At 33.6% G+C, this 25159-nt stretch overlaps 7 protein-coding genes across 10 annotated transcripts in view; 4 read left to right on the top strand and 3 right to left on the bottom strand.

The window, feature by feature from the left end:
- Window positions 1-4222, top strand: part of LOC117242276 (cardioacceleratory peptide receptor) — a 38944-nt gene extending 34722 nt beyond the window's left edge. For all 3 annotated transcript variants that reach the window (XM_033508818.1, XM_033508817.1, XM_033508816.1), the window contains 2 exons: window positions 1462-1642; window positions 2321-4222. In XM_033508818.1, coding sequence (XP_033364709.1) covers window positions 1462-1642; window positions 2321-2516 — 377 coding nt within the window. In that variant the 3' untranslated portion in view covers window positions 2517-4222. The remainder of the gene's footprint in view (window positions 1-1461; window positions 1643-2320) is intronic.
- Window positions 4223-5728: 1506 nt separating this feature from the next.
- Window positions 5729-10690, top strand: LOC117242279. The gene is made up of 8 exons (XM_033508820.1): window positions 5729-6261; window positions 6684-6746; window positions 7579-7780; window positions 8482-8602; window positions 8662-8819; window positions 8959-9160; window positions 9491-9576; window positions 10189-10690. Exons 1-8 carry the CDS (start codon window positions 6135-6137, stop codon window positions 10424-10426), a joined length of 1197 nt encoding a protein of 398 aa, XP_033364711.1. The 5' UTR covers window positions 5729-6134; the 3' UTR covers window positions 10427-10690.
- A 709-nt stretch (window positions 10691-11399) lies between these two features.
- Window positions 11400-15130, bottom strand: LOC117242271 (leucine-rich repeat-containing protein 40-like). Its single transcript, XM_033508809.1, has 10 exons — window positions 14850-15130; window positions 13974-14167; window positions 13695-13898; window positions 13493-13616; window positions 13162-13331; window positions 12776-12918; window positions 12501-12701; window positions 12086-12418; window positions 11734-11919; window positions 11400-11667 (listed from the first exon to the last, which is right to left on the bottom strand). The coding sequence occupies exons 1-10, from the start codon at window positions 14995-14997 to the stop codon at window positions 11562-11564; spliced, it is 1809 nt and encodes a 602-aa protein (XP_033364700.1). The 5' UTR covers window positions 14998-15130; the 3' UTR covers window positions 11400-11561.
- Window positions 15131-15497: 367 nt separating this feature from the next.
- Window positions 15498-17440, top strand: LOC117242274 (thioredoxin domain-containing protein 5 homolog). Its single transcript, XM_033508814.1, has 5 exons — window positions 15498-15957; window positions 16076-16222; window positions 16325-16433; window positions 16524-16814; window positions 16919-17440. Exons 1-5 carry the CDS (start codon window positions 15776-15778, stop codon window positions 17378-17380), a joined length of 1191 nt encoding a protein of 396 aa, XP_033364705.1. The 5' UTR covers window positions 15498-15775; the 3' UTR covers window positions 17381-17440.
- Window positions 17441-17543: 103 nt separating this feature from the next.
- LOC117242273 (tektin-4) lies at window positions 17544-19846 on the bottom strand. Its single transcript, XM_033508813.1, has 7 exons — window positions 19698-19846; window positions 19292-19563; window positions 18903-19212; window positions 18590-18804; window positions 18275-18497; window positions 18062-18216; window positions 17544-17923 (listed from the first exon to the last, which is right to left on the bottom strand). Exons 1-7 carry the CDS (start codon window positions 19743-19745, stop codon window positions 17725-17727), a joined length of 1422 nt encoding a protein of 473 aa, XP_033364704.1. The 5' UTR covers window positions 19746-19846; the 3' UTR covers window positions 17544-17724.
- Window positions 19847-20501: 655 nt separating this feature from the next.
- LOC117242272 (aldehyde dehydrogenase X, mitochondrial) lies at window positions 20502-23390 on the top strand. Of its 2 annotated transcripts, none has more exons than XM_033508810.1 (11): window positions 20502-20646; window positions 20847-20951; window positions 21047-21148; window positions 21239-21404; window positions 21474-21778; window positions 21863-21965; window positions 22045-22343; window positions 22416-22624; window positions 22714-22788; window positions 22856-22917; window positions 23252-23390. In XM_033508810.1, exons 1-11 carry the CDS (start codon window positions 20611-20613, stop codon window positions 23272-23274), a joined length of 1485 nt encoding a protein of 494 aa, XP_033364701.1. In that variant the 5' UTR covers window positions 20502-20610; the 3' UTR covers window positions 23275-23390. The 2 variants fall into 2 exon arrangements, with proteins under 2 accessions (XP_033364701.1, XP_033364703.1); XM_033508812.1 differs by having other exon boundaries at window positions 22856-22934; window positions 23252-23341.
- On the bottom strand, window positions 23091-24291 carry LOC117242275 (NADH dehydrogenase [ubiquinone] 1 beta subcomplex subunit 2, mitochondrial-like). The gene is made up of 4 exons (XM_033508815.1): window positions 24159-24291; window positions 23916-24093; window positions 23537-23657; window positions 23091-23339 (listed from the first exon to the last, which is right to left on the bottom strand). The coding sequence occupies exons 2-4, from the start codon at window positions 24008-24010 to the stop codon at window positions 23271-23273; spliced, it is 285 nt and encodes a 94-aa protein (XP_033364706.1). The 5' UTR covers window positions 24011-24093; window positions 24159-24291; the 3' UTR covers window positions 23091-23270.
- Between the last annotated feature and the right edge of the window lie 868 nt (window positions 24292-25159).

Raw genomic sequence — 25159 nt, 5'->3', positions numbered from 1 at the left:
AAGCTTCGAGTCCTTGCCTCGTTCAAAGCACCAACCTCTTTCCTTCGTTTCTCGGGGGAACGGGTTTACGTGTAGCAGGAATTGCCTGGTCTAATCAGATTCGTTTCTCGAAGATGTCTGGGCTAAAATTTCTTCTTTTTTAGCTGACGAAGATCGTTCTCAGCGGAACCGATCAAATGAGATCGAGTTCTGTCCACGCAACTCCCTTCGGTGTACTGCTGTGAAAGCGAGGAAACTATTCAAGTGGATACACCACGTATATTACAATATATTTTTCCTACGAAACAACCGATATAGGTCGATATTTTGTATTAAAAAAAATTATTTAAGCGCTTAACGCGATTTACTCGCGATTTTTTTTTCACCATTGATCGTGCCATGATCACGTGATGCTTAAGCATCGCGACCGAGTTCAACAAACTCGTAAACATTCAGTGTTTCTCTCCATATAACAATAAAAGCGTTCATTCGTTACTGTAGTAATTCGTTGCTTGTAAGCAGGGCGCATCGTAGAATGCCCTCCTTCATGCAAATCTGGGAAAGCTTTCGATTATTCTCGCACTCTGTGTGGTCCGTTCCGAGACGAGAGATCCTCGAGAAGTATGTTTGAGTCTTAAGATTCGTTCAACAGAGTCTCCACTTTTGTCACTTTGTTCTAACGCAAAAGCGATATTTTTTTATTTCGTTCATTTTACCGATCGAAACTTCTAACAAAAACGCGTGTTCAGCATAATATATGGACTCGTGAAGCGTGAAAATATCAAATGACGATTAATCGCGAGAAACGGAGGCGAGACTTCTTTATCCGATAAAACAAAGAAACGTTCAAAAGATTTCAGAACAGAGATCGCCTACCGTTGTTCAGCTGACAGACGAGAGAAATTAAGGCTCGCGAAACGTCCGGTCCTCTGACGATTCATTCCTAGCTTTACGTTTAGTTGGGCAATCTACGAGTGGATGAAAGATCCTGAATGTTGAGATCGCCGATGTATTTCACCGCCAGCGCCTTAACACCGAAAGGCTTAAGACAAGACTTAGTTACCTACATATTACATTATACATTTCCTTTCTTTCGTCATAATTTCTCGTTGTAGGATATCGCTATATATTACATATTTCAACAAAGAGGTCATACCATTTCACGACAATTTATTTCACTCGATTACCAGGCCCGAATATCCATACCATGAAGGGAGAAGCAAGGATCTCGCGCGACGTTTCACGATTACGAGAAAATTGATTTACTAGCCATCTCTTCTACGCTGCGATACATTCTCCGTCTCTTAAAAGTCCCCGTTCGTGCGTTTCTTTGTCGCTTTGAAAGAACGATTCAACGAGATCGCAGGGTAGATAATATTATAAAGCTAATTGTAAGGATAAAAATAGACATTCCTATGAAAAATGCTACAAATGTACGATCAAAGACGAGCTTCTATTCATGTAGATCTTTCAATATTTCAGTATTCATTCTTTGTTGGAGCCCATACATAGTGTTCGATCTGCTGCAAGTTTACGGATATGTGCCGGAGACCCAGACTAACATCGCCGTGGCCACTTTCATTCAAAGTTTAACACCTCTGAATTCAGCGGCGAATCCGATTATATACTGTCTCTTCAGCACGTCGTTTTGTAAAACCGTACGGTGAGTTCCTAAAACGCCAAAACCCCTCGAATACTCCTTATCAGAAGTAGAGATAAAGTACCACCTCAATGTTTGAACAGACCGAGGAATTTAAACCGAGTAGTTTCCTCGACAGAGAAGAAGAACTTAGCATGAGAAAGCTTAGAATCGAAGATTAGTTTCGATGTTCGAAATTTAAAAAGTACAAGGCATTCCAATATATTTTATCTTTTCTGCTGTTCATCCTTTGCAATGATAATTCTTTTCCTTTTATTCTCAGCATGCGAAATAGATCTTTTACGTCAAGCGTGGATTGCACAAAGCTATATCAACCTGGACGTGTTAATAGTTAGAAAAATTTATAATTAGACTGCGGATTTTATGCGTTTATAAAAAATGTTGAAACCTATAAGGTAAAAGCCAGTCATGATAGAGTATTAGATCGCATTACGTTTCTTAGACTGCAGACTTAAACGATCTACGTGACTAGTATTCAGACGGCAGCCAATTTCAATAAAGACTTTGTAAAACTTTGCTTGTTTCAAACATTTTAACAAACTTAAAGACGGGTGCATACGTTTAGAAATCTGCGGATTGAATTTCTTTAAAAAAAAAATATTATTTCTTCGTATTTTTTAACGGAATATTAGCAAGTATGCAAAAACTTACCAAATACATACGACGATTCTGGTTCCATAGGAACATACAGGCGATCTCGTGGGTTTCTGGATGGTGTGCAACGAATCCCCATCATTGTTTCGGCACCGGTGCTCCGAACAGCAGCACCAGGACAACGGTAACGACGTCGTTGACGGCGCAGTCTTCGAGAAGAAGCGGGCACATCGCCATGCTACACTCCACCACCAGGAAACGTGTTATGGTGTCTCTGGTTTAAGGAACGAACGATGGGAACTGCATCTAGAATTCATATTAGATATACGTAGAATTCTTCCGCCTAACGGCTCCTGTTGAGCTTCAACAAAGAGGCCACAAGTATTACGAGTCTCCGAAATTATGTTCGATACTTCGTCTACATTTCTCGAATCACCACACACGAATCTTTCAATCATCATAGAACTTTGTTTTATCTTCTCTTCGATTCTTTATCTCTTCTTCGTCGAGAATTCAAGGGAATGAAATTGGGACTCGTTGTTGCGATACAAAGTACAATCTACGTGTTATGTAATGAATATTGGAATCATAATTTAGGAGACCGCGGAGAAATGTGAATAAAATAAGTTTTCTATTCCCGCATTTACGTGATCAGTATTTTAGGCGAGATCGTGCACGGTCCTTATATTTTTCATCCTCTGAGTGAAACGTAGCATCTTATTAATGAAATTTTCAAAATGTCAAAGTTGTTCGGAATTGCGGTATTTGTACAAGAAATTTACTAATAGCGGCAAACGAAGGCCGAATAGCGAGATACGGCTCTACGACCGACCAGCAATATCGTTTCGTTAAATAAACTCCGATTTAATGAAGCCGTTCGCCAAGTTTCAGGAGGATGAAAGGAACATTAACCTGGCAATTGATCAGCCTATGTGGAAAATGATACGCTCAAAGTATACATGTACATATATACATAGCGAACGAACGGCAGCTTCATGTGTATATACATATGCACGTTTTATAGTCGCGCACGCACGCACACGCGTATACATATTTGCACGCAGGCCAGATACACACCTACACACGTGAAACCATAAATGTGTAATATATTCATGTATTCCATCCGTTCGCGATCGACGCGAAAACGCTCGGCCCTTGAGGTGGGTTACTTTATTAGCGATCTACGGGAACGATAAATCTCTACCAGCAAGACAATTCCTCGTATCGATTCGCATCTCTACGAACAAACACAGTTGTGCAACAAATTCATCTTTGTACCTTTGAGCGATCGCGAACCTCTCTATCGTGAACACTCTGTCAAGCACTAAAATGAAACACTGCTGCAATGAAAACAGCTTCGTTCGAACATGCGAAAAGATTTACCGTCCATGAATCGGAACGGCAAGATTTAATTGTTTAATCGACCACTTGAACTTTCCTACTATGTATTGTGTTTCAAGGTTGAAAAAACCCTTTTATAACGCAGTTAGATGTTACGAACATGCTACGTTTAGATACCAGTAGATGAAGCTGTATTCGTGATTCGTCTATTCGTTATTTATTGCGCTCTATTAAGAAAAGAACGAACAAGAATAAGAAATAAGTCATGAAAGATAACGTGGCCATTACGTCTTCGCGTGATATGAATATTTTCACTGTGCACAAAGTTTGTACATACTGTCGAATAAACTCGTACAGAACGCGCTGAGTATACCTTTTCCTTGATTTCTTTGTTACTTTTACAGTTTCTGACCATCGAATTAGAGCCACGCGTAGAAAACTTTACTTCTCTAACTGCAGCGAATCATACGAACATATATGTATTCGGTTAAATAAATGAGAAATTGCCGTATGCCATTCAAATTACGTAGGCGATCATGTTTATGAATATATATGATTTGTTGCTATTACTATATTCTATCGAAGAACATCCACGTAACTCATATAATATCCCATAAAGACAAAATTCAGAATATTTATAAAAAAAAACCGACATAAAAGTAGTGCGTACGGTGCGTGCTAGAAAGACTATGAGACGTAGCCAGAAAGAAGAGAGGGAACATCAATTACTAACATGTATGTATAAATAACACCTCAGTAATTAACAAAACTTGCTATTAGAATTCGCCCATGAATGTGAAATATAAAAGGAAAGTAAAAATTATTGAAAGTTGTGAGTAATCCTAATACGATAATCGGAGATCGTAAATATCACTATACTCGCTGTACATTCTTCTAATAAATATTTATACTTCGTCATCTTCATGAATCGTCGACCTCTGTAAATGTCGTTTTAATCGTAATATCGATTTAATATCAATTATTTATTGTACTCTATTAGGAAAGGAGAAACAGAACTACGGCTTGTTACGACATTCGTATTTTCACTGCAGACAAAATTTGTACATACGTATCGTCGAATAAACTCGTCCATAATACCCATACGTAATCTGTTCCTCACTTTCTCCGCTTTTGAATCCCAGGATAATATTCTCTCGATAAATCTCTATAGTACTTGCTCGTCATTCATCGAGAATCCTCGTAATCCCCGAAGCTTTAATAAATCTTCAGCTCGAGCAACATCGCTTCTCACCTATGATTTCTCGGGATGGCCAATTACCGTGTTCGGCGATCACGAGAGACACGCAATTGGCAGATATTGCCTTCTCGACGATCGGTACAATTAGCTCGCCTCAAACGCGTGCTAATTCACAGCGAAACGCAACCGCTCCATTTCTCCGTTCGCTCTTCTCGCCCGTTTTACGTAATTTCGTGCGCGGCGCGAGCTCGTAAAGAATTTACGAGACCAGGCCACGCACATGGACAAATCACGCGGAAAGAGCGGAACGTCCACCATGAAACGAAATAAAATTTCTTCGCATTCCACCATTTCCTTTTACGGCCTACGCTGTACCGGCTGTAAAATTCAACGGCGCGGTGGCGCCGTGATAAGTCGGGGATGAAACGACCATGCCACCCTTTTTATTGCCGCTTATTTACTCTATTTCCGAGCGGAACGATTCGCACCACGATTCTGCGACCACAGAATTAATTTTGATCCAGCTCCCTTTTCGTCCAGAGGAGAATGTCTTGTATGATAGATCACGAGGTTTTTAAAACATCGGTCTGAGTCATAGCGAATCATAGTGAATGGGACAATTCTAGAGCATTTCAGTGGTTATTAAACAATGTGAAACGTAAAGCGGAAAGTCTTTTTAACGCAATTTGCCTTCGTTGAAGAATTTTCGCAAAAACACTTTTTAAAATCAAATCGCTTAAAAACTGCATTATGAATTTATAGTTAATTAGGATTCGAGTATGAAACCTGTACCTTTTCTATCTTTTTATATTATATGAAAAAACTATTAAAAATTGGGTATCAAAGACTACGGACAACGCGGATATGTTGGTCGAACTTACGTGGGTAGATCAAAGCAAACTTGCAAAGAACATCTATAACACCTGTCATTCGCATTGTCGTTCCGTGTCTCCTCTACAAAAATTTGTGCACGATTCTTTTTCTCCGCTTTCGTTTGCTTGTATAGAACGTAAAGCTATTAACAGACAGCTGACAAGGCACGTGAAGCAACGCACTTTAGTTTGCACCTAAAGTCAAACAAAAGATCAACGAGGATCAACTGCACGAGGAGCCATCAGAGAAAATTTCAGGGTAATAAGGCCGCGCGTGAAACCAGTCCGTTCTGTTTTAGAGGACCACTCGTAGTATCATGTGAAGACGGAAGGAGCGAGGAACGTTTCCCGTGATCCCGGACGCAGTGAACTTGCCGATCAGTTTCAGGCATCCTCTCGGATCACGGTTCCTGCGATATTGACAATCGGATAAGGCGAACGGAAATCTTGTAAATCTGTCGCATTATCTGCCGAGTAGCTTATTTCCAAGATGTCTTGTATTCATTATCGGCAAGCAAACCCTCCAAAAGAAAGAAATTACTTCGATGGCCAATACAATCGCTATGTGGCTCACTCTTACTCGCCGAGAGTCACAACTCCGGAGACTTATAGAAGCGGTACGTATGGCGATTAAGTTCTCAAGTACAGCCAATTAATCGATCAACCTGTCAACCGGCAAGACGAGCTAACTCGTATAATTTCTTTATTCAGAAATTCTTTTTCTTCTTATGTATAGCGTAATTTTTGTTACGAATAAATAGAAAGGCTCGTAACAGAAGCAACCCCAGTCCATATTCTTAATTTTGCAGGAAAGCAAAAGAATACTCTAGCGTCTACTTAAGTTATGAAGTTGTGGATTTTATAACAATGGTTGTTTTTATAATGTCGTGTTTGTTAAATTTGTATTTCGTAATTGTAAAAGTTCTTGATTTATGGACGATCCGATTAACAGGTTAGAAGAGCAGTTAATCAGTAGGTTCAATTCATAGGACTCGTTGAATTAATCGTTCTGTACTTCAGCGTTTGTTTGTACTCGCAGGTTATTGCGCCGGGTGGAGGACGCTGGAATTTCAGGGAAACGGCGCCGAAATTCCGACGACAGGTAAGGTGGAGCGTTCAAAACGAAATCGTTCGTCAATCGATCTAGCTAATAAAATTCTTGAAACGTACACGTGTGCATTCGTCCATGAATAAGGGAATGATCCGTTTGATACTTGAAACGTCTTCTCGATGTCGGCTGTTGCGAGCATTATCCATCCCGGCATCGATTGCTCGTTGATGTACTATTCCCTCGAAATGTTTTCGATGTATGCTGCTTTTGACAAATAATATTCATTTTTTCACACGAACGGATGTATATATTGGTATTCTTACGTTTTACAAGTTACGTAGGATGTGTGCTTACCTCGTGTTCATTCGATCCTCAATTTCTTAACCGTGCAAGAAAAACATGGAAACGTAGGATTTTGAGGCCCTTAACAGTATAATTTCTGGAACGATTTAAATTCGCAATATAATATCTATAAATTACATAATATTATTTATAACGTTAAAATGATAATCTTATAGATTTAAGCGTAATACGGAGTAGAATGTTTCTTCTAGAACTAGAACGTAAAACGTATGGATAAAGGCTTAGCCTTTCTTCTGTATTTTTTCATATACTTTTCATTTTTGGCATAAGTTTTATATTTTAATCGCCAATAATTCTAAGATTGGTGTTCGTTTCATGCAAGTGTTAGGTGGTTGCAAATAACCAATCGCCAGCGTGAAACTCGTGAACATAATAATCGAGCTTGCGAATATCGATAAACCCATTTACGTAATAAATTACAACGAACGTTCTTTATCAAATGAAATTAAGACCTCCGGCTACAATGAAGCGCGTACAATTTATTAAAATGGAAATCTTTCTTCCTTCTTTATCTTGTTAGCGAGGGCTGATCTATCGTATGGAGACGCTCGAATGCAAAGCGGAAGGATGACGCCGACGTTAAAGCAAGAGACAATGAAACACGGGGACACGATCACGCTCGAAAAGATACAAACGAAGATCAAGTTCCTCGAGGACAGCAATATAGTTATGCAGACGCGCAATCAGAATCTTATCACCGAGAACAAAGCCCTCGCGTCTCAGTGAGTATTAATACGCGAACAATGGACAACCTTAATCGATATTCTTCCGGCTTGCACGTGAATACACAGATCGCCCGATGAAAAAGGTGATTGAGAAACAAAGAGCACGATTTTTTGCGGCTTGGTCATTACTTGCGTCATCCACATCGATCGTCCTTAAAATACGAATTTTTCTATCCTTCGACAAATTTAAAAATAATTTTCAGTCTATTTTATCAGTTACTACGTCTCAATTTTCTATCTGTTCTATGTGCTATCTACTTTCTTCAAAAAGTTTTCTTTGAAGTTTTCTATCTACGTTTCAAAGAGAAGATTTTATTTTATTTATGTTCTGTGAAGTTGGTCGCGTCCAACTTCGTTTATTAAAGCAATATTATTGGATCTCTTTGTACAGAGGCCGAATTAAAAAAAAACCCTTATGGTAATTTTAATTAGTGATAATGAAAATACTTTTAACTCGTTTTAGAATAAAAATCTGCCCTTCGAAAGATACAACGAGTCAAGTTTTTCAATTGCTATAATTTTTCCCCGACGTTGTCTCTACATCATTGTCTGACCACGGTTTACGTTTCGTATTTAATGACTTTCGACTGGCTTTTCTTACACACGCTCATATTTTCCTTTCTTCTCTTTTTCTAACCGAGAGCAAGTATTCCGTGCGTTGAATAATCCTCGTTTCTAACGTACGGTCCCTTTGTAAGACTCAAAGAGGAACGGGACGAAGTGAAAAGGCTAGAGAAGAGGCTGACGTTGCTGCGAGAGGAACTTGATTTCGAAAGATCGAAGATCGAAGGGATGAAACAAGAGGCAGAAGAAGTCAGAGTACGAACTTCTACGCGGTTAGCTTCTTTAAGAAATTGCATTTCACTTTGACTTTTCAGAAAAGACAAATGCCGATGGTCGAAACAAAGGGAACGTCGACAACGAATATCATAATATCTAAGACTGATCGTGGAGTTCAAGTCTGGGCGGTATGCATGGCTTGTCAAAGAAAACTGGAAAGTTGCGAGAAACAACCACCCACCGTCATCATCACCAAGTAAGTACATCGTTGTCCTTGCTTTCACGTTGAATGGTGTACGCTCGTCAGGATAACTCGAAATACGCGATCGAACGAACGACAGCTTCGTTTGAAACGATGTCGTTGGATCGATCTGATTGAGATCTGATTACGATAGATCGGAATTAGAAGTGTTGGAAAAAGATATGCAGACTCTTCGAGATACCATAATCGCGCGAGAACAAGCATGGGACAAGGCCATGGAACGCGAGCACAATTATAGGCAACAGTTGACGCGACTCACCACGGAAACAATCACGGCTCGTCACCTTTCCGACACGCGCTACGAAGAGCTCAAAACTGCGACAAACGCGCTGCAGGTAATAATTGGGAGGGTTTGCACTAACGAGAAGACGGCTATAATTAAATTACATTTACCAGGAGAGAAGAAAAGATATACAATAGCCCGTAGAAACTTTTGTGTGTGCGTCGTGTGTGTTGTATAAAACAATCTGAAATTTCATTGGCACTGAGATAATGAGATACAGCTTCTATGGCTATATTGTTAAGAAACCAACCTGAAAATTGTTGGTTTACTCAAATTGCTGAAAAATGCCTCTTTATTGCAAACCTTCGGTTATTTAATATCGCGATAATTAAGAATTAGGCTACCTCGGCATATCTAACAATCCCGATTGATTCGCTTTTAGGAAAAAGAATCAGAATTTAAATCGACTCAAAAGGATAACGCATATCTACAGAAATTGATCGCAAAGATTTACAATAGCTATCAAAGGTAATATAATTCTCTATGGTCATCAAATTGCTACTGAACGTTCTCATTCTCAACCTCATTCTTGCGAGTAATCGGAATAACCGTTCGAGATTAAAGGTACTAGGTTATAGGGAAAAAGAGAAAATGAAATAAATCCACACACACATTCGTTAGAACGATAAAAAGAGCATAAGTAAGAGGAAGGGAAATGCGAGAAAAAAAAAAGACAAATAGTATGGCGTAGAGTTCTCACTTTTTACTGGGACAGCAAGCTCCTATCTCTAAAACCAGGTTACACTCTCCGCATTTTAGTCGTTTCATTAGCGAAACGTCCGCCGTAATGTACCGCCGAGAATGTCGCTTCAAATTTCGCGTTAAGAGATACGAGCTTCTTTCTCAGCGCTAGACACGGTGGATTCTCACTTGTTCTTAGTTGTCTGCGCGTAAAGGCACGCACATTATAATAGTTTCTACGATATAACAAAATCATGCATTACAGCATCAAACACAAATAATACCAACACATGCAGCACCAATACCAATAGATATAGTAATACACAAGGCGGCACGTGTATTCTAGCTTCATAACTAATTGAGTCAGGGCTGAATTGTTTATTTAATTTGTGATTACAGAGGGCAAGAAGGATATCAAAGAAGCAATTTGACAGCTGATATTAATGAGAAAGATCAAAGATTTATCGAAGACATTGCTCGACGAGCATCCAGCGGAAAAGGCAAACAGAAACCGAAATTGAAAAGTTCCTGTTCGGAAAGAACCGCACATTCTGCCGTTTATCAACACAGTCCTCGTGACAAAAGTTCGAGATCTGCTAAGGATCAAGCAGGTTGTTTAAAAGAACCGAAGCGCTAATGATAACTCCTTCTTAACGATATCAGGATCTTTTATTGAAAATAAGAAAATATGAAATTTGTACATGCCAAAAATGCAATTTTTAAGCTAAACTAATCTTTGATCTTCGTTATTTTAATCGCATATTTAACTATGACTGCAAGAACAATCAATATTTGGATTCGTCTGGATTAATCTAATAATCCCCATAGGGAATTTTATGTAAAATCAGAAGATAAATAAATACCATCGATATCGAAGGCGATAAAGCCAATACATAGCTATGAAAAGACTCATTACTATAAAATTATGAACAATATAAAAACAATGATATCTTACCACAACACCTGTCGCGGGGTAATATAAACAAACGTCTAATCACTTCGACTTTCTTCACTAAAATGACATCCCGCGCCCCGCCGCGGTTTGCTCAGTGAATTTTGGTTAGCGAGAAATGGGGAAACCTTCCAGCAAGTCGAACGTACAGAAATACGAATTTTCAAATGTCAGATTTCTGAAAGGGATATATTTTCGGTAATGAGCATATTTATGTCCCAAACAAACAAATAATACATTAGACCGAAATACGCAAATATAAGTAAACGTAAACACGCGTAAGCTAATTAATTTGGATGAACAAAATTTATGCATTTGAAATGTGGATACCTGCGTTTAGACATTTAATATACGTGTCATCGTTTAATTTGATTAAATAAAATTGATTAATAGATAGAAAGCATAAAAATCATAATTTTTAGTCTGAAATAAAGTAGTATTCTAGACCAGAAAATTTTAATTATATCTTATAAATGGGGAAGAGATAAACGACAAAAAAGTAAATTATATGTATTTTGTCTGTTATTATAACACAGAATGCATATTGAAGCTTATCTTTGTATATTTTGTCCATAAAACAAGCACAAAATGTACATATTACTAAATAATATTATATATTCTTTCTATATTATGCAGGAAAATTAAATAATGCATAATATAAAATCAATTAATTTATTTTAGATAATTTATCTAAGAATTTATTATTACAATAACATTATATAGTTGGCATATAACTTTGTTGACACATGTTCATTTGTATCCTTGTCCTTATCTTCATATTCTTCCTTTAGTTTAAATTTTCTGTAATAATTTATTAATTTCACTGAGGTATTCTGTTTCTAAGATATGCTAGGATTTCTTCTGTAGACTTTGCTAAAATTGCTTGTCTAGGTTGTTTGAAACAATTTCCAGATAAAGATAGATTCCTAAAAAAACTTGATGTTATATTCATATACGTATTTAATGAATATAATTTACTTATCTCGACTTACCGTAAGTTCTTCAAAGTGCCTAGTTCTGGCGGTACGAATCCAATGTTGTTGTTAGCGAGATTTAATATCGCAAGTTTTTGCAATTTTTGAAAAGATGGTACATCAATATCGGTAATTAAATTGTCATTCGCTATTAATATCTCTAAAGAATTTATAGCATAAACAGATTCTGGTATTTCTTTATACCTATATAATATACCAATAAGTTTTAACGAGATTTGACTTACATATGTGTGAATATATATTGTAAAAGCAAAAATTGTAATGCAATAACGTAATTCATATAATATACGTTATTACATATTACATATAAATAGTGCATACTACCATACTGCATACAAGCGTACAATACCTGTTAAATGAGATATTAAGTTCTTGTAAATATTTAAGCAAGCCAAGATTGATGGGAAGTGATTGTAAAAGATTTCTGCTTAAATCCAGAATCTGTAGATACTTATATTTTTCACCAATCCATTCTGGTATATGTGTTAGTTGATTAGATGTCAGTTTTAAATCGGCGATTCTTTCAATTATGCATAATTTATCAGGTAAGATAGACAGCTTATTCCTACTTAAATCCACTGTACCTACATCGGCTTTGCATGCATTTTCAAGAACTTCTTGAGGTAGTTCAGTAAGATTTTGTCCAGCCAAACTGAGCAATTTTGTACTCTGCATTGTATACCTAAGTATAGTAAATTAATTAAAAATAATTTGCCACTGATAGTTCTCACTACGGTAAATATTAATTTAATTAAATCAGATACCTATCTGGATAAATATTTGTACTAGTATCTGCTACCACGTGCTCCTTCACATCCAAGTTTGTACTTTTAATACCCTGTCGTATATGTTTTAAAATTCGAGATGTACCGCATCGTATTATGTCGGTTCTAACATTCTGTATATCATTCCCGTCAATCGCAAATTGTTTTAAATTAGGCAGTAGGCCAATGTATTTTGGTATTCTATAAAACACAACAAATATTATTTCGAAAATATTTCATTAAAGTAAAATAATAATGTATACAAAGTAACATACAGAGTTAGTTTGTTGTGTGATAAATCAAAAATTTCTAGGTACACCAGTTTTATTATTTCTTCTGGTATTGTTTCAATTTGATTATTTCCTAATGTTAATGTTTTTAATTGTCCTACACCTTCTAAACAAGACATATCAATTTCCTATAAATTATGCAAAATAAACATTAAAAATCTATTATATATACATTTTCATTACATATAATGTTGTTATTAATATAAATTATTATAATATTTTATGAAAAATTAAACGATATATCTTTTTATAGATATATTAAATGCATTAAGAATTTTCTCTATGTATATAACTGAAATGCGTATATAAACTATTTATTTCTCCATAAATAATCACTATATATGCTTAGATCAGCATATAATAGTACGTACAGTAATGTTATTATCAGCCAAGTGTAGTACTCTTAATAGTATACAACCAGATATATCAGGAAATGTTGTTAATTTGTTTGATTGCAACATCACTGTTTCTACCTTCCTTAATTCACCCAGAGGTGGCAACATTTCCAACTGATTATAACTTGCATTTAACTTTTGTAATGCTATTTTCAAAAAATATGTATGCTTTTTATTAAATTTTTGTCATACAGGAAGAAGCAGTGTGAAACTGTTTTTCTTCTAACTGATATTATACATTAAACATATGATAAAAAAAATTAAATTAAACAAATCATATAAATAGACACATTATTGTAAATCATACCTCTCATATTTGTTAAATCAGGTGGCAATTCCTTTAACATATTATGACTTAAATCCAAGGAAGTTAGTCTTACTAAATATCCCATTCCAATTGGTAACTCAATCAAGTTATTATATGATAAATCCTAAACATGTGCAACATTTCAGAAGATCAAGTATACAAGTTTGTCTTAAAAACATATAAATAAGTTATTATAATATACCAGATAGGTCAACATCACAAAGTCTCCAACTGCTGGACCGAGCTCCTTTATACTATTATTTTTTAAATTTAATTCACGTAATTCATTTAGCTTATAAAATTCATGTGGAAATTTTTCTAATTTATTATTTGATAAATTTAGTATGTTTAATTTTTTTAAATTTCCTATTTCAGCAGGCAAATCTTCCAACCGATTATTGTGCAGCTGTAAAGATTAAAGTTTATTACATAGTGTTTTACATATATGCAATTTCTTCATATATAAAACTGTTATACTTACATATAATGTAGTTAACTCTGTTAAATTTTCTATTTGTGGATCAATTTTCTTTAAAGTATTACAACTTAAGTCCAATGTCTGGAGAGGTTCTTGTTCCCACCACCTTTCAGTTTCTTGTACATAATCAAGCTCAAAATGTAAATCCCTTATTTCTTCTTCAGTTAAATCATTTATATTCCATACTCTATTAGGTACTATAATAGATTTTGTTAGTTTTAACATAGTTTAACTAATATGGATTTCAATTAAACATAAAATATGACACTTTTAAAAAAATAACTTACCTTGATACGCATATGATAATCTGATGATGATACTGTAAATATTGCTTGTTCTATTGCATTATTCACAATCTAACATGCAAAGCTATCTATGAATCGACATAAACAAATAGTTTCATGGCTACAATTGAAATTGAAAAGGTAATATATAATAACATTTATTTAATGATTCAGATTTCATGCTTTACATATATAAATGGGTGCAAAAATAAAAAAAGGTCCAAAAATGTAATGAATAACTTTTATTGTTTATCAGTAACGAAATTGAAAAATGAATTGCAACTAAAAAGCATTAAGCTGATAAGTATACGTTTATCGCTAACGTAATACTTTCTTTATGATATATATATTGAATAAAATGTATAATATTGTTGTAAGATAATGATATTTTGTATATGTAACAAATGTATAATTTATTTCCTATCACAATAAATAAAAAAACAATATATAAATGATAAATTATAGAAACTATAATGTAATACAGATGTGTGAACAAACATGCACATTATAGTATATGACTACCGCATCGAGATATCAAGCGTCTGAATGATATCGAATAACATTTATATATGTAATTTTTAAATAATATGGATACCCGTAAATAGTCCTCTCGATGAGAGGTTTAAATTTCCACTCTTTCTCGCGGATATAATAATAATTTCAGACAGTTCAGCATTATCGTCATTCTTCGTTCGTTTTTTAAACACTGCTGAATGATTAGCTTTTTTCTTTACGCCACTCATACTGTATCTATCACGTACATTGTTTACACATTGATATCCTCGGGATACGGGATGACTTAATCATGAATGTCCCCCCACTTTGTATGACAACGACATGTAAATCATATAATAATTATATATGCCGACAAAATAGCCAATATCGAATACAAGTTTACTTTGATTACTGAATTCGATCTTTTGTATCTATTGTTTAGTTTATTTGATATAACAAAGAGATTAGAGATAAATACAATCATTGTTTTAATTATTTCGTACTGTAGAAATTTAACTTCCTTATCTACTAAGATATAAATAACTATTTTAACATTGCATAAAAAACGAATAATCATTAATGGCTGAAATAATGAGAGAAAATCTCCTTTCTGACACCTGTAATGAATTATAACAGAGCCATTGTAGTAAAGGAAATTTTTAAGACTCAGTACTAGAAGCATTTATAGGAACTTTAAGATAAAATGTTGCCACTAGGATGGTATTATTATCATATGGGGGCGGAATCGGCGGTTTCGATCCATTTGTGTGGGACTGTGGAAACTAATGTGTAGTCGAAATAATAGTTAAAACTATTAAATAACAATAATAGTAGTCTGTACTACTATTTAAGCAGTATAAAAATCTGAATTGCTTAAAGTGTGAAATCGTCTTGAAACTATAATCTTAAAAGTATACGTGATGCAACGCTAAAAATTTTTTAAATTATTGTTTTTACCACCTCTGATAGTAGCATATTTATTTTTAAATATTTAATCATTTAGTAAAATATTAATTATTCATCAATATGAGTGCGAATTCATCGAATTTTATTATGTTAAAAAAGCATATCCTTTTATTTATATTTATGCTGAGTCAAGTTAACAGTGAACAAGGAGATCATATACATACTACTATGCAGTATACTAAAGATAATTTTTCAACAGAAATTCAGAAGAAAAATCATTTTATCATGTTTTATGCACCTTGGTATGCATCCTATTTTAAAAAGATCTTTTTCTATATATTTATAAATTCATTGGAATAATATTATTACTGATATTAGTGTTATGTAGCCTTTACAATAAAGAATATTTACTTTTTTTAGGTGTGGTCACTGTCAAAGACTGGAACCTACATGGGAACAATTAGCTAAAATGTCAAACTTAGAGGATAAGAATATAAAAATTGCTAAAGTAGATTGTACTACAGATAACAGTTTATGCACAGAGCATGATGTTACTGGTTATCCTACGTATGTGTGATATAGATATATTCCACAAAATATTTGTGACATTATATGATATATACGTATACAATTATAAAGAGATAAACTTTAGGGTTCTTAATATTGCAGATTAAAATTTTTTAAAGCTGGAGAAGCCAAAGGTACTAAGTTCAGAGGTACAAGGGATTTGCCATCTTTAACATCTTTTCTTACTGCTCAGCTGGGTATATCCTTGGAAGTAATTATAAAAAACACGTATATTAGATTATAATATATGATAATATCCAATCTTAGTGTTCAATTGCTTTTTTTAAATTTTCTGAACTAGAGTGAAGATGAGGCACCAACACCTCCTGAACCAGTAAATGGTTTATTGGAATTAACGGAGGATACTTTCGACAAACATGTATCTACTGGCTATCATTTTGTAAAATTCTATGCACCTTGGTGTGGCCACTGCCAGAAATTAGCTCCTACCTGGGAAGAATTAGCTAATAGTTTACGTAATGATAATTATGTTAGTATTTCTAAAGTAGATTGTACACAACATCGTAGTGTTTGTGGACAATTTGATATAAAAGGATATCCAACCTTGCTTTGGATTGAAGATGGAAAAAAGGTAAAATTTAAGTATCGTTTTTATCCTTTTTTTTTTTTGCAGAAATTAAAATTTTTCTTTTCAAAAATTAATTTCAATAATATTTGGTATGTATGAATATATAGGTGGATAAATATGCTGGGCAACGCACTCATGAAGAGCTTAAAGTTTATGTATCAAAAATGCTCGAGAAAGGAAATGACCAAGCTAACACTGAGACTGAAAATTTAGATAGTACAACTCATACTGTACTCAGTTTAACTGGTGAGAGCTTTAAACATGGTATCGAAAACGGCATTTCATTCGTTAAGTTTTTCGCACCTTGGTGTGGGCATTGTAAACGTTTAGCGCCTATTTGGAAAGATCTTGGGAAAAAATTCTTAACAAACGACAATGTGAAAATAGCAAAAGTAGACTGTACTCTCGATGTAAGTAAAGAATTGTGCAATGAACAAGAAGTAGATGGTTTTCCGACTTTGTATTTATATCGCGACGGACTTAAAGTTTCTGAATACAATGGTGCTCGAAATTTAGACGATCTCACCGAATTTGTATTGAATTATATACAGCCGCATGACGAATTGTGATTATGCATATTTTTCTTGTAACTAATCTAATTTTAAAGCAATATCATTAACTTAAACTGATTTTATATTTATATTTATATATATAAATATATATATATATATATATTATATATATAACGTTTAATTTAATTATACATAAATGTAAGAAGCATCACATAAAAACCCCAAGGTAACCAGGCCATATATTTTTCATTTTTGTATAAAATATTAAAAGAAAATTATTACAGAACTATTATATTTTTGCGTGAACTAATCGTGTACTTCCAAAATATATTTATAAAATTACTCGTGTTTGCTGTGTTCCTATCAAGCCTGTTAAAAGCTTCAAAATATAAAGTTTATCATTAAATGGTTGAAGGATAAAATGAGCGTAACAACTGCCCACGTTGTTTATCTATGTACAGTGTTTTACGTTTTACGATTATTTCTCGTTCAAGATCACTTCTCGCTTTTACCAAACCTGCCTGCGTATCTTCGGCTCGTTTTAATTCCGCTAACATAGCTGATGTGCGTTCATTAAGTAATTTCACTTCTTCCACCAAACTAAATGAAGCATATTTTACGATAAATATGTTTTGTGCAAAGTTACAAGTAAATTAAATTCATATATCTTATAATGATTATTTAGTTATATTATATTATCAAGTATAATATATAATAGCTCATTGATAAGATACTTACGAGAATTGGGAAGTATCACGGCAACTTTCTACATTACGTCGTTGTAACCTGTTCGATAATCTTGTTTGCGCTACTTTCATCACGCAATCCAATCCTCTTGTTGAATGACGAAGCTCTTCTATAGATTTTTCAGTATTTGCAAGTTCGTGTAAACACTAAAAGAATTCTTATCATTACGATACGGCAATTTTACGTAATGAATTTTGAACTTACGCGAAGTAGTTCTTTTTCTAATTGTAAACGAATATCCTCAGTAAGTTTAATCTTTTGACTTAAAACCAGATCTACGCGAGTCGCTTGATCTCGGAGATTTTTAATGGAATTCTTATATGTAGAATCTAAAGTAAGTCTTAAATTTACAGATCTCTGCTTGGCTGCTTCTGCATCAGTTAAACTTTCTCGTGTGTAATGTTCATAACTCGAAGGTGTCGATTGTCTAACGAAAAAGAAATAATAATTTATACAAATTTCAAAATCTAATCTAAATTAATGCCAATTGTAAATTAAAACGTTAATTCTGATACATACCCTGCTGGAAATCTTGTAGCTCCGAGTTTCCACAAGATAATGGGAGAATCATTTTTCAGTTGTATATTGCAGGAATCAATGTCATAAGCATCAGTTTTATCAGTCCAATCCATTTCCATTCTTACTTTTGCTGCCTTTAATTCGATTAATTGCATTTCTATATGTTCCCGAGTTCTACAAAGTAAATCGCGTATTTCTGAGCAAAGTGCTACCTCCTATAACAATTAATATGTATTTGCTACTATACGTATGTATATTATTCCTACAATTTTTTTTTTCTTTATACATTCACTATCTTATTAACGATATTAACTTTGGTAAGCTCTTCCTCTACTTCATCTCTAATAAGGTCAGACTCTAGTCGTTTTGATCGTAATTGTAGGAATTCGCCAGCGATAGATTCTGGAACTGTAAGGAGTGACAAAGAATGCTTTACTCGTCGATGTTCAGCTTCCAATAATTCTATCTCTTTCGTGATTTCAAGTATTAAATGTTCTAATTCAGTTTTCCAACGATATACTTCGTTTGCACGATTTTTTAAATTATCTGTCGATTTCAACTGTATCTTATCTGCTTCTTTATACGATCTTTCGACACATCGTTGTGCATTATTTATAGCAAGTCTAAAATATCATGCTTTTTATTATTATTTGAGCTAATAATATAAGATATCAATGTTAATGTACAGGTTTGTTTGCATACTGTGCTTCTTGAATCTTCTCATCCGATTGTTTAAAAAATTTCTGATTATGAGCTCTCCATTGAGGTGCTCCAAAGCTAGTTACAGAATATCGATCAACAACTGGTCTAACTCCCGTTAAACCATCTTGAGGTGTAAAATTTACACGACCGGTTGCCCATGGACCAATCGCTTCCATTCGTTCTTCTGGTTGCGCCGGAAGCTCATCTCCTGGTTGAGGAAAATAAAGAGGCGGTCCGTCGCTTTTTTTAGTGTAATCTATCCTTGGACAAGGCTATATAAGTTATTTTTTAGAAAAAATGCTCAGAAACTCATTTGAAACAAAATAGTAAAATCAATTACTTCTCTCGATTCATGTAGTAAATAATATAAAAGTTACATAAGTGGTTATCTTAAACTAAAATTTACCGTATCCTGGACTTCGTCCAATTTAGTCGAATCTTGTTCAGTATTCATGTTAAATGTTTTCCTAATAAATTACTACTAAATTTCTACAGCTCTCGAGATTGCATTAACACAAATTTCTGTTTTTACTACGAATGATTTTCGTAAGACAGTAACTATGCTGTCAATATATCCACAGAGAAGTGAGCGAAATTTATTGATTTAATACTCCGTAGCAACGAAATATTTTCTTTGTCGAGTAATTAAATGACTTCGGTAATGATTTAGCAAAAGTTATTGAAAGATGATTGAAAATATCGTTTCTATATATAAATATCGTTTCAATGAAATATAAAATGTTATAAACCACAAGAAGTATTCTTTTAAATGCGTTGATTTATCAATTTAAATAATGAGATTATGTAGTTTTATACCTTATAGATTACCGAAAAATATTTATTATAAAAATGTAATCGCGTGCGTTTGAACGTCAATATATATATATATATAGGTACATATATAGATATGTGTGTGTACATATTTATTTCAGATAAAAGTATGAGCAGATGTAACCTTATCTCAAATAGCTATGCTATTTAATTAATTCTTGTGACAAAAACTACAATATAAATAATATATGTAGTAATATAAATATTTATTACATAAAAGACAATAGATAAACGTTTTAACAAAAATATGTAGCAATAAATCATGTCTATTGTAAAATATTGTTTTCGTTTATGATAAGTATTTTGTATCTTTAAATACATATGTATGCAGTTAATTGACTTCGAATAAAGTTAGGAGGTTCGTTCTCGTGATAATGTTTGATAACAACAAGAAGCAGTATTTAATGCGCTGCTCCATATATGTTGAATTATTTATTGATAGTACGGTGACTACCGCTGAGTGCGTCTGACGAGATACATCTGCAGAAATGAATCGTAAAATGCCGGATATTAAATATACTCAGGTAAATTGTTTAGCTGTAGAAGATATAAAAATTAATTTTTATAAGAAGAAACATATAACCTTTAATCATATCTTATAAAAATTACACATACGTAGTCTATATCTTATATTCTGACAAATAATCATAGATGTTGACACCAGAATAGTAATAAGAACAATAATAATGAAACTTACATTAACATTAATATCACATATTTTCAGTTATTTATAAATAATGAATTTATGGATTCAGTGAGTCGTAAAAAGTTTCCTACTATAAATCCAGCTGACGGTACTGTTATTGCAGATATCTCTGAAGGTGATAAGGTATTATACTTTAATTTTGTAATCTTCATTATATTATGGAAAATTTTTTATATCAAATATTAGGTTATCTTAAATATTTACTTTCTTTAATATAGGCAGATGTAGATAAGGCAGTTGCAGCTGCAAGTCAAGCATTTAGCAGAGGATCAGATTGGCGAAATATGGATCCATCTGTTCGTGGAAAACTTATGAACAAAGTATATTATTTGTTTTATAATTGAATAATATTTTAAATAAGCTTTATGTTAACATTTTTATATTTAATTATAATATTTGGATGTATATAGTTTGCAGATCTTATTACAAGAGATTTGGAATATATTGCCACTCTTGAAGTCTTGGATAATGGAAAAACATACTCAAATGCAGTTTCCGATATAGAAGCCAGCATAGATACAATTCGTTATTACGCTGGATGGTGTGATAAGATTTTTGGAGACACTATTCCAGTAGGTATGTTTAACATCTGTAAGTAAACGAGCGGTGTTTCATAAATGCTCATGTACAATATTTGTTATTTAGATGGAAATCTTGTTTCACTTACACGCAAGGAACCGATTGGTGTAGTAGGTCAAATTATCCCTTGGAATTATCCTTTTCTTATGTTGGCGTGGAAATGGGGTCCAGCATTGGCTACTGGATGTACTATTGTTTTGAAGCCAGCTGAACAAACTTCTTTAAGTGCCCTTTATGCCGCAGCACTTGCTAAAGAGGCTGGATTTCCACCCGGCGTTATAAACGTTATTACCGGTTATGGTCCAACAGCTGGTGCAGCTATCGCCGAACATCCAGGAATTCAAAAAGTTGCATTCACTGGGTCTACAGAGGTATCTTGTATATAGATATATATATATCGTTAATTATTATACTAATTCACAAAGCTATATTAACATTTGGTATATGATTTATAGGTTGGTCATCTGATAATGGCAGCTTCTGCCAAGAGTAATCTTAAACGTGTTTCTCTTGAACTAGGTGGCAAAAGTCCATTGGTTATTTTTGACGATGTTGACAGTATGTTGATAAAACACTTATTAAATTATTAACATATAACAGTATAAGAGAATTAATAAGTATGTACATTAACTTCTAGTCGAAAAAGCGGCTGAAATTGCTTATAATGCGATATTTGCGAATCATGGACAAAACTGTTGTGCCGGTTCACGTACTTTCGTACATGCTAAAATTTATGATCAATTTGTTGCTTGCGCTAAACAATTAGCGTTGAAAACAAAAGTCGGTGATCCTTTTGATGCTGAAACTCAACAGGGACCACAAGTTGATCGAGAAATGTTTGATAAAGTTTTAGGTTTAATTAAATCAGGAAAGGAAGAAGGAGCTGTATTAGAAGTTGGTGGAGAACGTCACGGCAATGTTGGTTATTTTATCAAGGTATAATTTTTTAAGTGAATGTTTTTTATATCATTTGTTTTTTTTGTGTGACCATCTTAATGTTAATTTAAGCCTACCGTTTTTTCAAACGTGACTGACGATATGAGAATTGCAAAAGAAGAAATATTTGGACCCGTTCAATCTATTTTAAAATTTGAAACAATGGATGAAGTTATCGAACGTGCAAACAATACGAATTATGGCCTTGCCGCTGGTGTTCTTAGTAAAGATATTGATAAAGCTTTGACGTTTGCACAAGCAGTACAAGCTGGAAGCGTTTGGTAAAGATTTCATAGCAATTCTGTATTCGTTATATGTATGTTTGACAGAGCTTAATGGAACTTTACTTAAAAAAATTATCGTCGAATAGGGTAAATTGTTACGATGCTATCACGCCTCAAACTCCCTTTGGAGGATTCAAACAGTCGGGAATAGGTCGTGAGCTGTAAGTTTGTCAGCATTTAGTCAAATGACTTTGAAACAAAATATACATTGTTACCTTTATATTTTAGTGGCGCAGAAGGGTTAAAAGAGTATCTTGAGACTAAGACAATATCTATTAAAGTGCCAACACGTAATTAAAAATATTATGTATGTATTTTATTACGTATCGTTGAAGTTTATATAAATCTATATTTTAATAAGATTATTGCATATATTTTCAAAATTCATTTACAAATGTACGTAAACGTATATAGGAATTATCAATGAACTACTTGTTAATAAAATAACAATGAATAAAGAATCAAACTTTTAACCACATGATTCAAATGATATCTTTATTAAAAACATAAATAATATATTTAATATATTATTATATATGAGTTCTAACATGGTAGTAATCTAATATTTAAATATATCAAAATCATTGACACATATACGCCAAAGTTTCAATATCTTTTATACAGAAAAAATCTGTTTGACTATCTAATCATCTGGTGGAATTCCCAATTCTTCGTCAGACCACTCTATTGGACGTATTTCAGGGAAGTGACCCTAAATGTACAAGAATATAAATCGAATATTTAACATAAAGTACAAAATACGTGTGTGTGCATTATATAGTATAAAATGCAATAAAATGTATCAAATACAGAAAATTATTCATTTAAGTATCTTGTATTTTAAAAAATACTAATTATTGCAAAATATCTTTTCAAATAAAGTATGCTGACGATAATTATATTACTTACAGTAATATGCTCATAATCGTGCCACGCGTTCCAGAAGATCCACCACCATACCACTCCGCCAACGCATTCAGCTATTATTTTCCAATGTCTTTTAGGTTCAGTCACTGTACGATAGGTCCAACTAAAAATAGTTGATAATTTGAATCAATTACTTCTTTGAGACAATGAATTTACAATGAGTTCTTAGATGTGCTTGAGATGGGATACATTATACATATTTATTACATATGAATTATATGTATGACATATTATTATGTGTGTGTGTATGTGAATAATTCCTATATTTCTGAATATATTATAAATATTAAAAATTTTACGGTAAATACAAGAGTACACAAATCTAACCTCATTTCAAATAGAGGTTATGTAATATATTTACCATTTACGAATCTGTTGTAAATTCACTCCAGTCTGTTTTCTTCCATTTAATTCATATATGTTTCTCAAAATTGATGGGCCACGCGACAGCAACATTTTTCAGCTGTTATAATATCAATCAATGATCTTGATTCCCGTTCACGGTAAGACCATCCCTACTGGGGATGCTAAGAAACTAACTGATACAACCATGTAAGATTAAATAGTATTTCTATCGTATACATATGTATATATGTATACTCACCTACTACATATAAATTGCTCCTTTGCAAAATTGTAAAAAACGGTATTTTTATACTTTTTGCATAAAAATGTATCAATTCTGTAGTTAATCAGTTAACTGCGTATACACATTAACCGTACCGAACTAAAGTTTCGGATTGACACACGTCGAACGCAGTTAGCTGGTTAAAGGGTTTTAATTTGTTAAAATATTTAGATTTACTATATAACATCCAGACTGCAATATTTTAGGTCTGAGTTTCTCTTTTCGAACGTATTTTGAGAAGATTTTTCGCGGAAATGAACGATTTTTAAAATTCGTCCTTATGAACAAGGTTTTAACTTCAGGAATCTGCGTTACCGGCCGCCTTACAGTGACCGGAAATTAAAAAATGACCCAAATCTAATCCAATACTCACGATTCGAATCCATGCAGAGTGTAAACCATACGGTAAGTTAAGATTATCAAATTTAAAAAAGTGCTCGTCAAAATTCGCGAGGACGTCACACAACGACAGGTTGACCGAAACTTTTTACACCATATTTCCGTGAAAAACGACGCTCATTTTTGGCTTCAGCGATCCTACAAAACCGTAGGAAATGTTATTTTAGTCGAATATTTTGCAGTCTGCAGATACTGCGGTAAGATCCTATTTTTTAATAGTATAATATTTTGGACGCTATTAGTGCATTTGGAAGACATAAATAAGAACTCCGTTCATCTTTGCAAAGTCGATAACAGCGAATGTTCGTTGTTGTAGACTTAACTTAAAAAATAGAATAAACGTAGTTATTGCAAGCTTTTCGTAATAGATATCGTTTGTTACAAAGTCATTTGGTCGCTAAGAAACAAATCCTGTGATAATCTGTTCTTTTCTCACCTTGGTATTTCAATTTAATCAAAATCAAATTTTTGATAACTCAAGGTCTTGATAAAGTGATATTTTCTTCGTGCGTAATATTTCTTCCTCTCATTTCCTGCCGTTTTTTTTTATGTACTAATCCTATAAATAAATATGTTAC

This window comes from Bombus vosnesenskii, unplaced genomic scaffold (assembly GCF_011952255.1).
Source record: "Bombus vosnesenskii isolate JDL3184/JDL3185 unplaced genomic scaffold, Bvos_JDL3184-5_v1.1 scf7180000016273, whole genome shotgun sequence".
In the NCBI taxonomy this organism is placed as follows: Eukaryota; Metazoa; Arthropoda; class Insecta; order Hymenoptera; family Apidae; genus Bombus; species Bombus vosnesenskii.
The sequence above is the reverse complement of the archived record's forward strand: the minus strand, read 5'-3'. Positions and strand labels throughout refer to the sequence as shown.

Coding starts and splice junctions, on each gene's coding strand:
- LOC117242271 (XM_033508809.1), bottom strand. CDS start 14,997: ATGAGTGGCGTAAAGAAAAAAGCTAATCATTCAGCAGTGTTTAAAAAA. Junction 13,617..13,694: donor TTGTGATGTTGACCTATCTG/GTATATTATAAT, acceptor GCACATGTTTAG/GATTTATCATATAATAACTT. Junction 11,920..12,085: donor CTTAATATCTCATTTAACAG/GTATTGTACGCT, acceptor TATATTATATAG/GTATAAAGAAATACCAGAAT.
- LOC117242275 (XM_033508815.1), bottom strand. CDS start 24,010: ATGTTGCTGTCGCGTGGCCCATCAATTTTGAGAAACATATATGAATTA. Junction 23,658..23,915: donor TTACAACAGATTCGTAAATG/GTAAATATATTA, acceptor AACTATTTTTAG/TTGGACCTATCGTACAGTGA. Junction 23,340..23,536: donor ACGATTATGAGCATATTACT/GTAAGTAATATA, acceptor TTGTACATTTAG/GGTCACTTCCCTGAAATACG.
- LOC117242273 (XM_033508813.1), bottom strand. CDS start 19,745: ATGAATACTGAACAAGATTCGACTAAATTGGACGAAGTCCAGGATACG. Junction 19,213..19,291: donor GAGAAGATTCAAGAAGCACA/GTATGCAAACAA, acceptor ATGATATTTTAG/ACTTGCTATAAATAATGCAC. Junction 18,217..18,274: donor TAGAAAAAGAACTACTTCGC/GTAAGTTCAAAA, acceptor GAATTCTTTTAG/TGTTTACACGAACTTGCAAA.
- LOC117242279 (XM_033508820.1), top strand. CDS start 6,135: ATGTCTTGTATTCATTATCGGCAAGCAAACCCTCCAAAAGAAAGAAAT. Junction 9,161..9,490: donor CTGCGACAAACGCGCTGCAG/GTAATAATTGGG, acceptor ATTCGCTTTTAG/GAAAAAGAATCAGAATTTAA. Junction 9,577..10,188: donor ATTTACAATAGCTATCAAAG/GTAATATAATTC, acceptor TTGTGATTACAG/AGGGCAAGAAGGATATCAAA.
- LOC117242272 (XM_033508810.1), top strand. CDS start 20,611: ATGAATCGTAAAATGCCGGATATTAAATATACTCAG. Junction 21,405..21,473: donor TGGAGACACTATTCCAGTAG/GTATGTTTAACA, acceptor TTTGTTATTTAG/ATGGAAATCTTGTTTCACTT. Junction 22,789..22,855: donor TCGGGAATAGGTCGTGAGCT/GTAAGTTTGTCA, acceptor TTTATATTTTAG/TGGCGCAGAAGGGTTAAAAG.
- LOC117242274 (XM_033508814.1), top strand. CDS start 15,776: ATGAGTGCGAATTCATCGAATTTTATTATGTTAAAAAAGCATATCCTT. Junction 16,223..16,324: donor GATGTTACTGGTTATCCTAC/GTATGTGTGATA, acceptor TTAATATTGCAG/ATTAAAATTTTTTAAAGCTG. Junction 16,434..16,523: donor AGCTGGGTATATCCTTGGAA/GTAATTATAAAA, acceptor TTTCTGAACTAG/AGTGAAGATGAGGCACCAAC.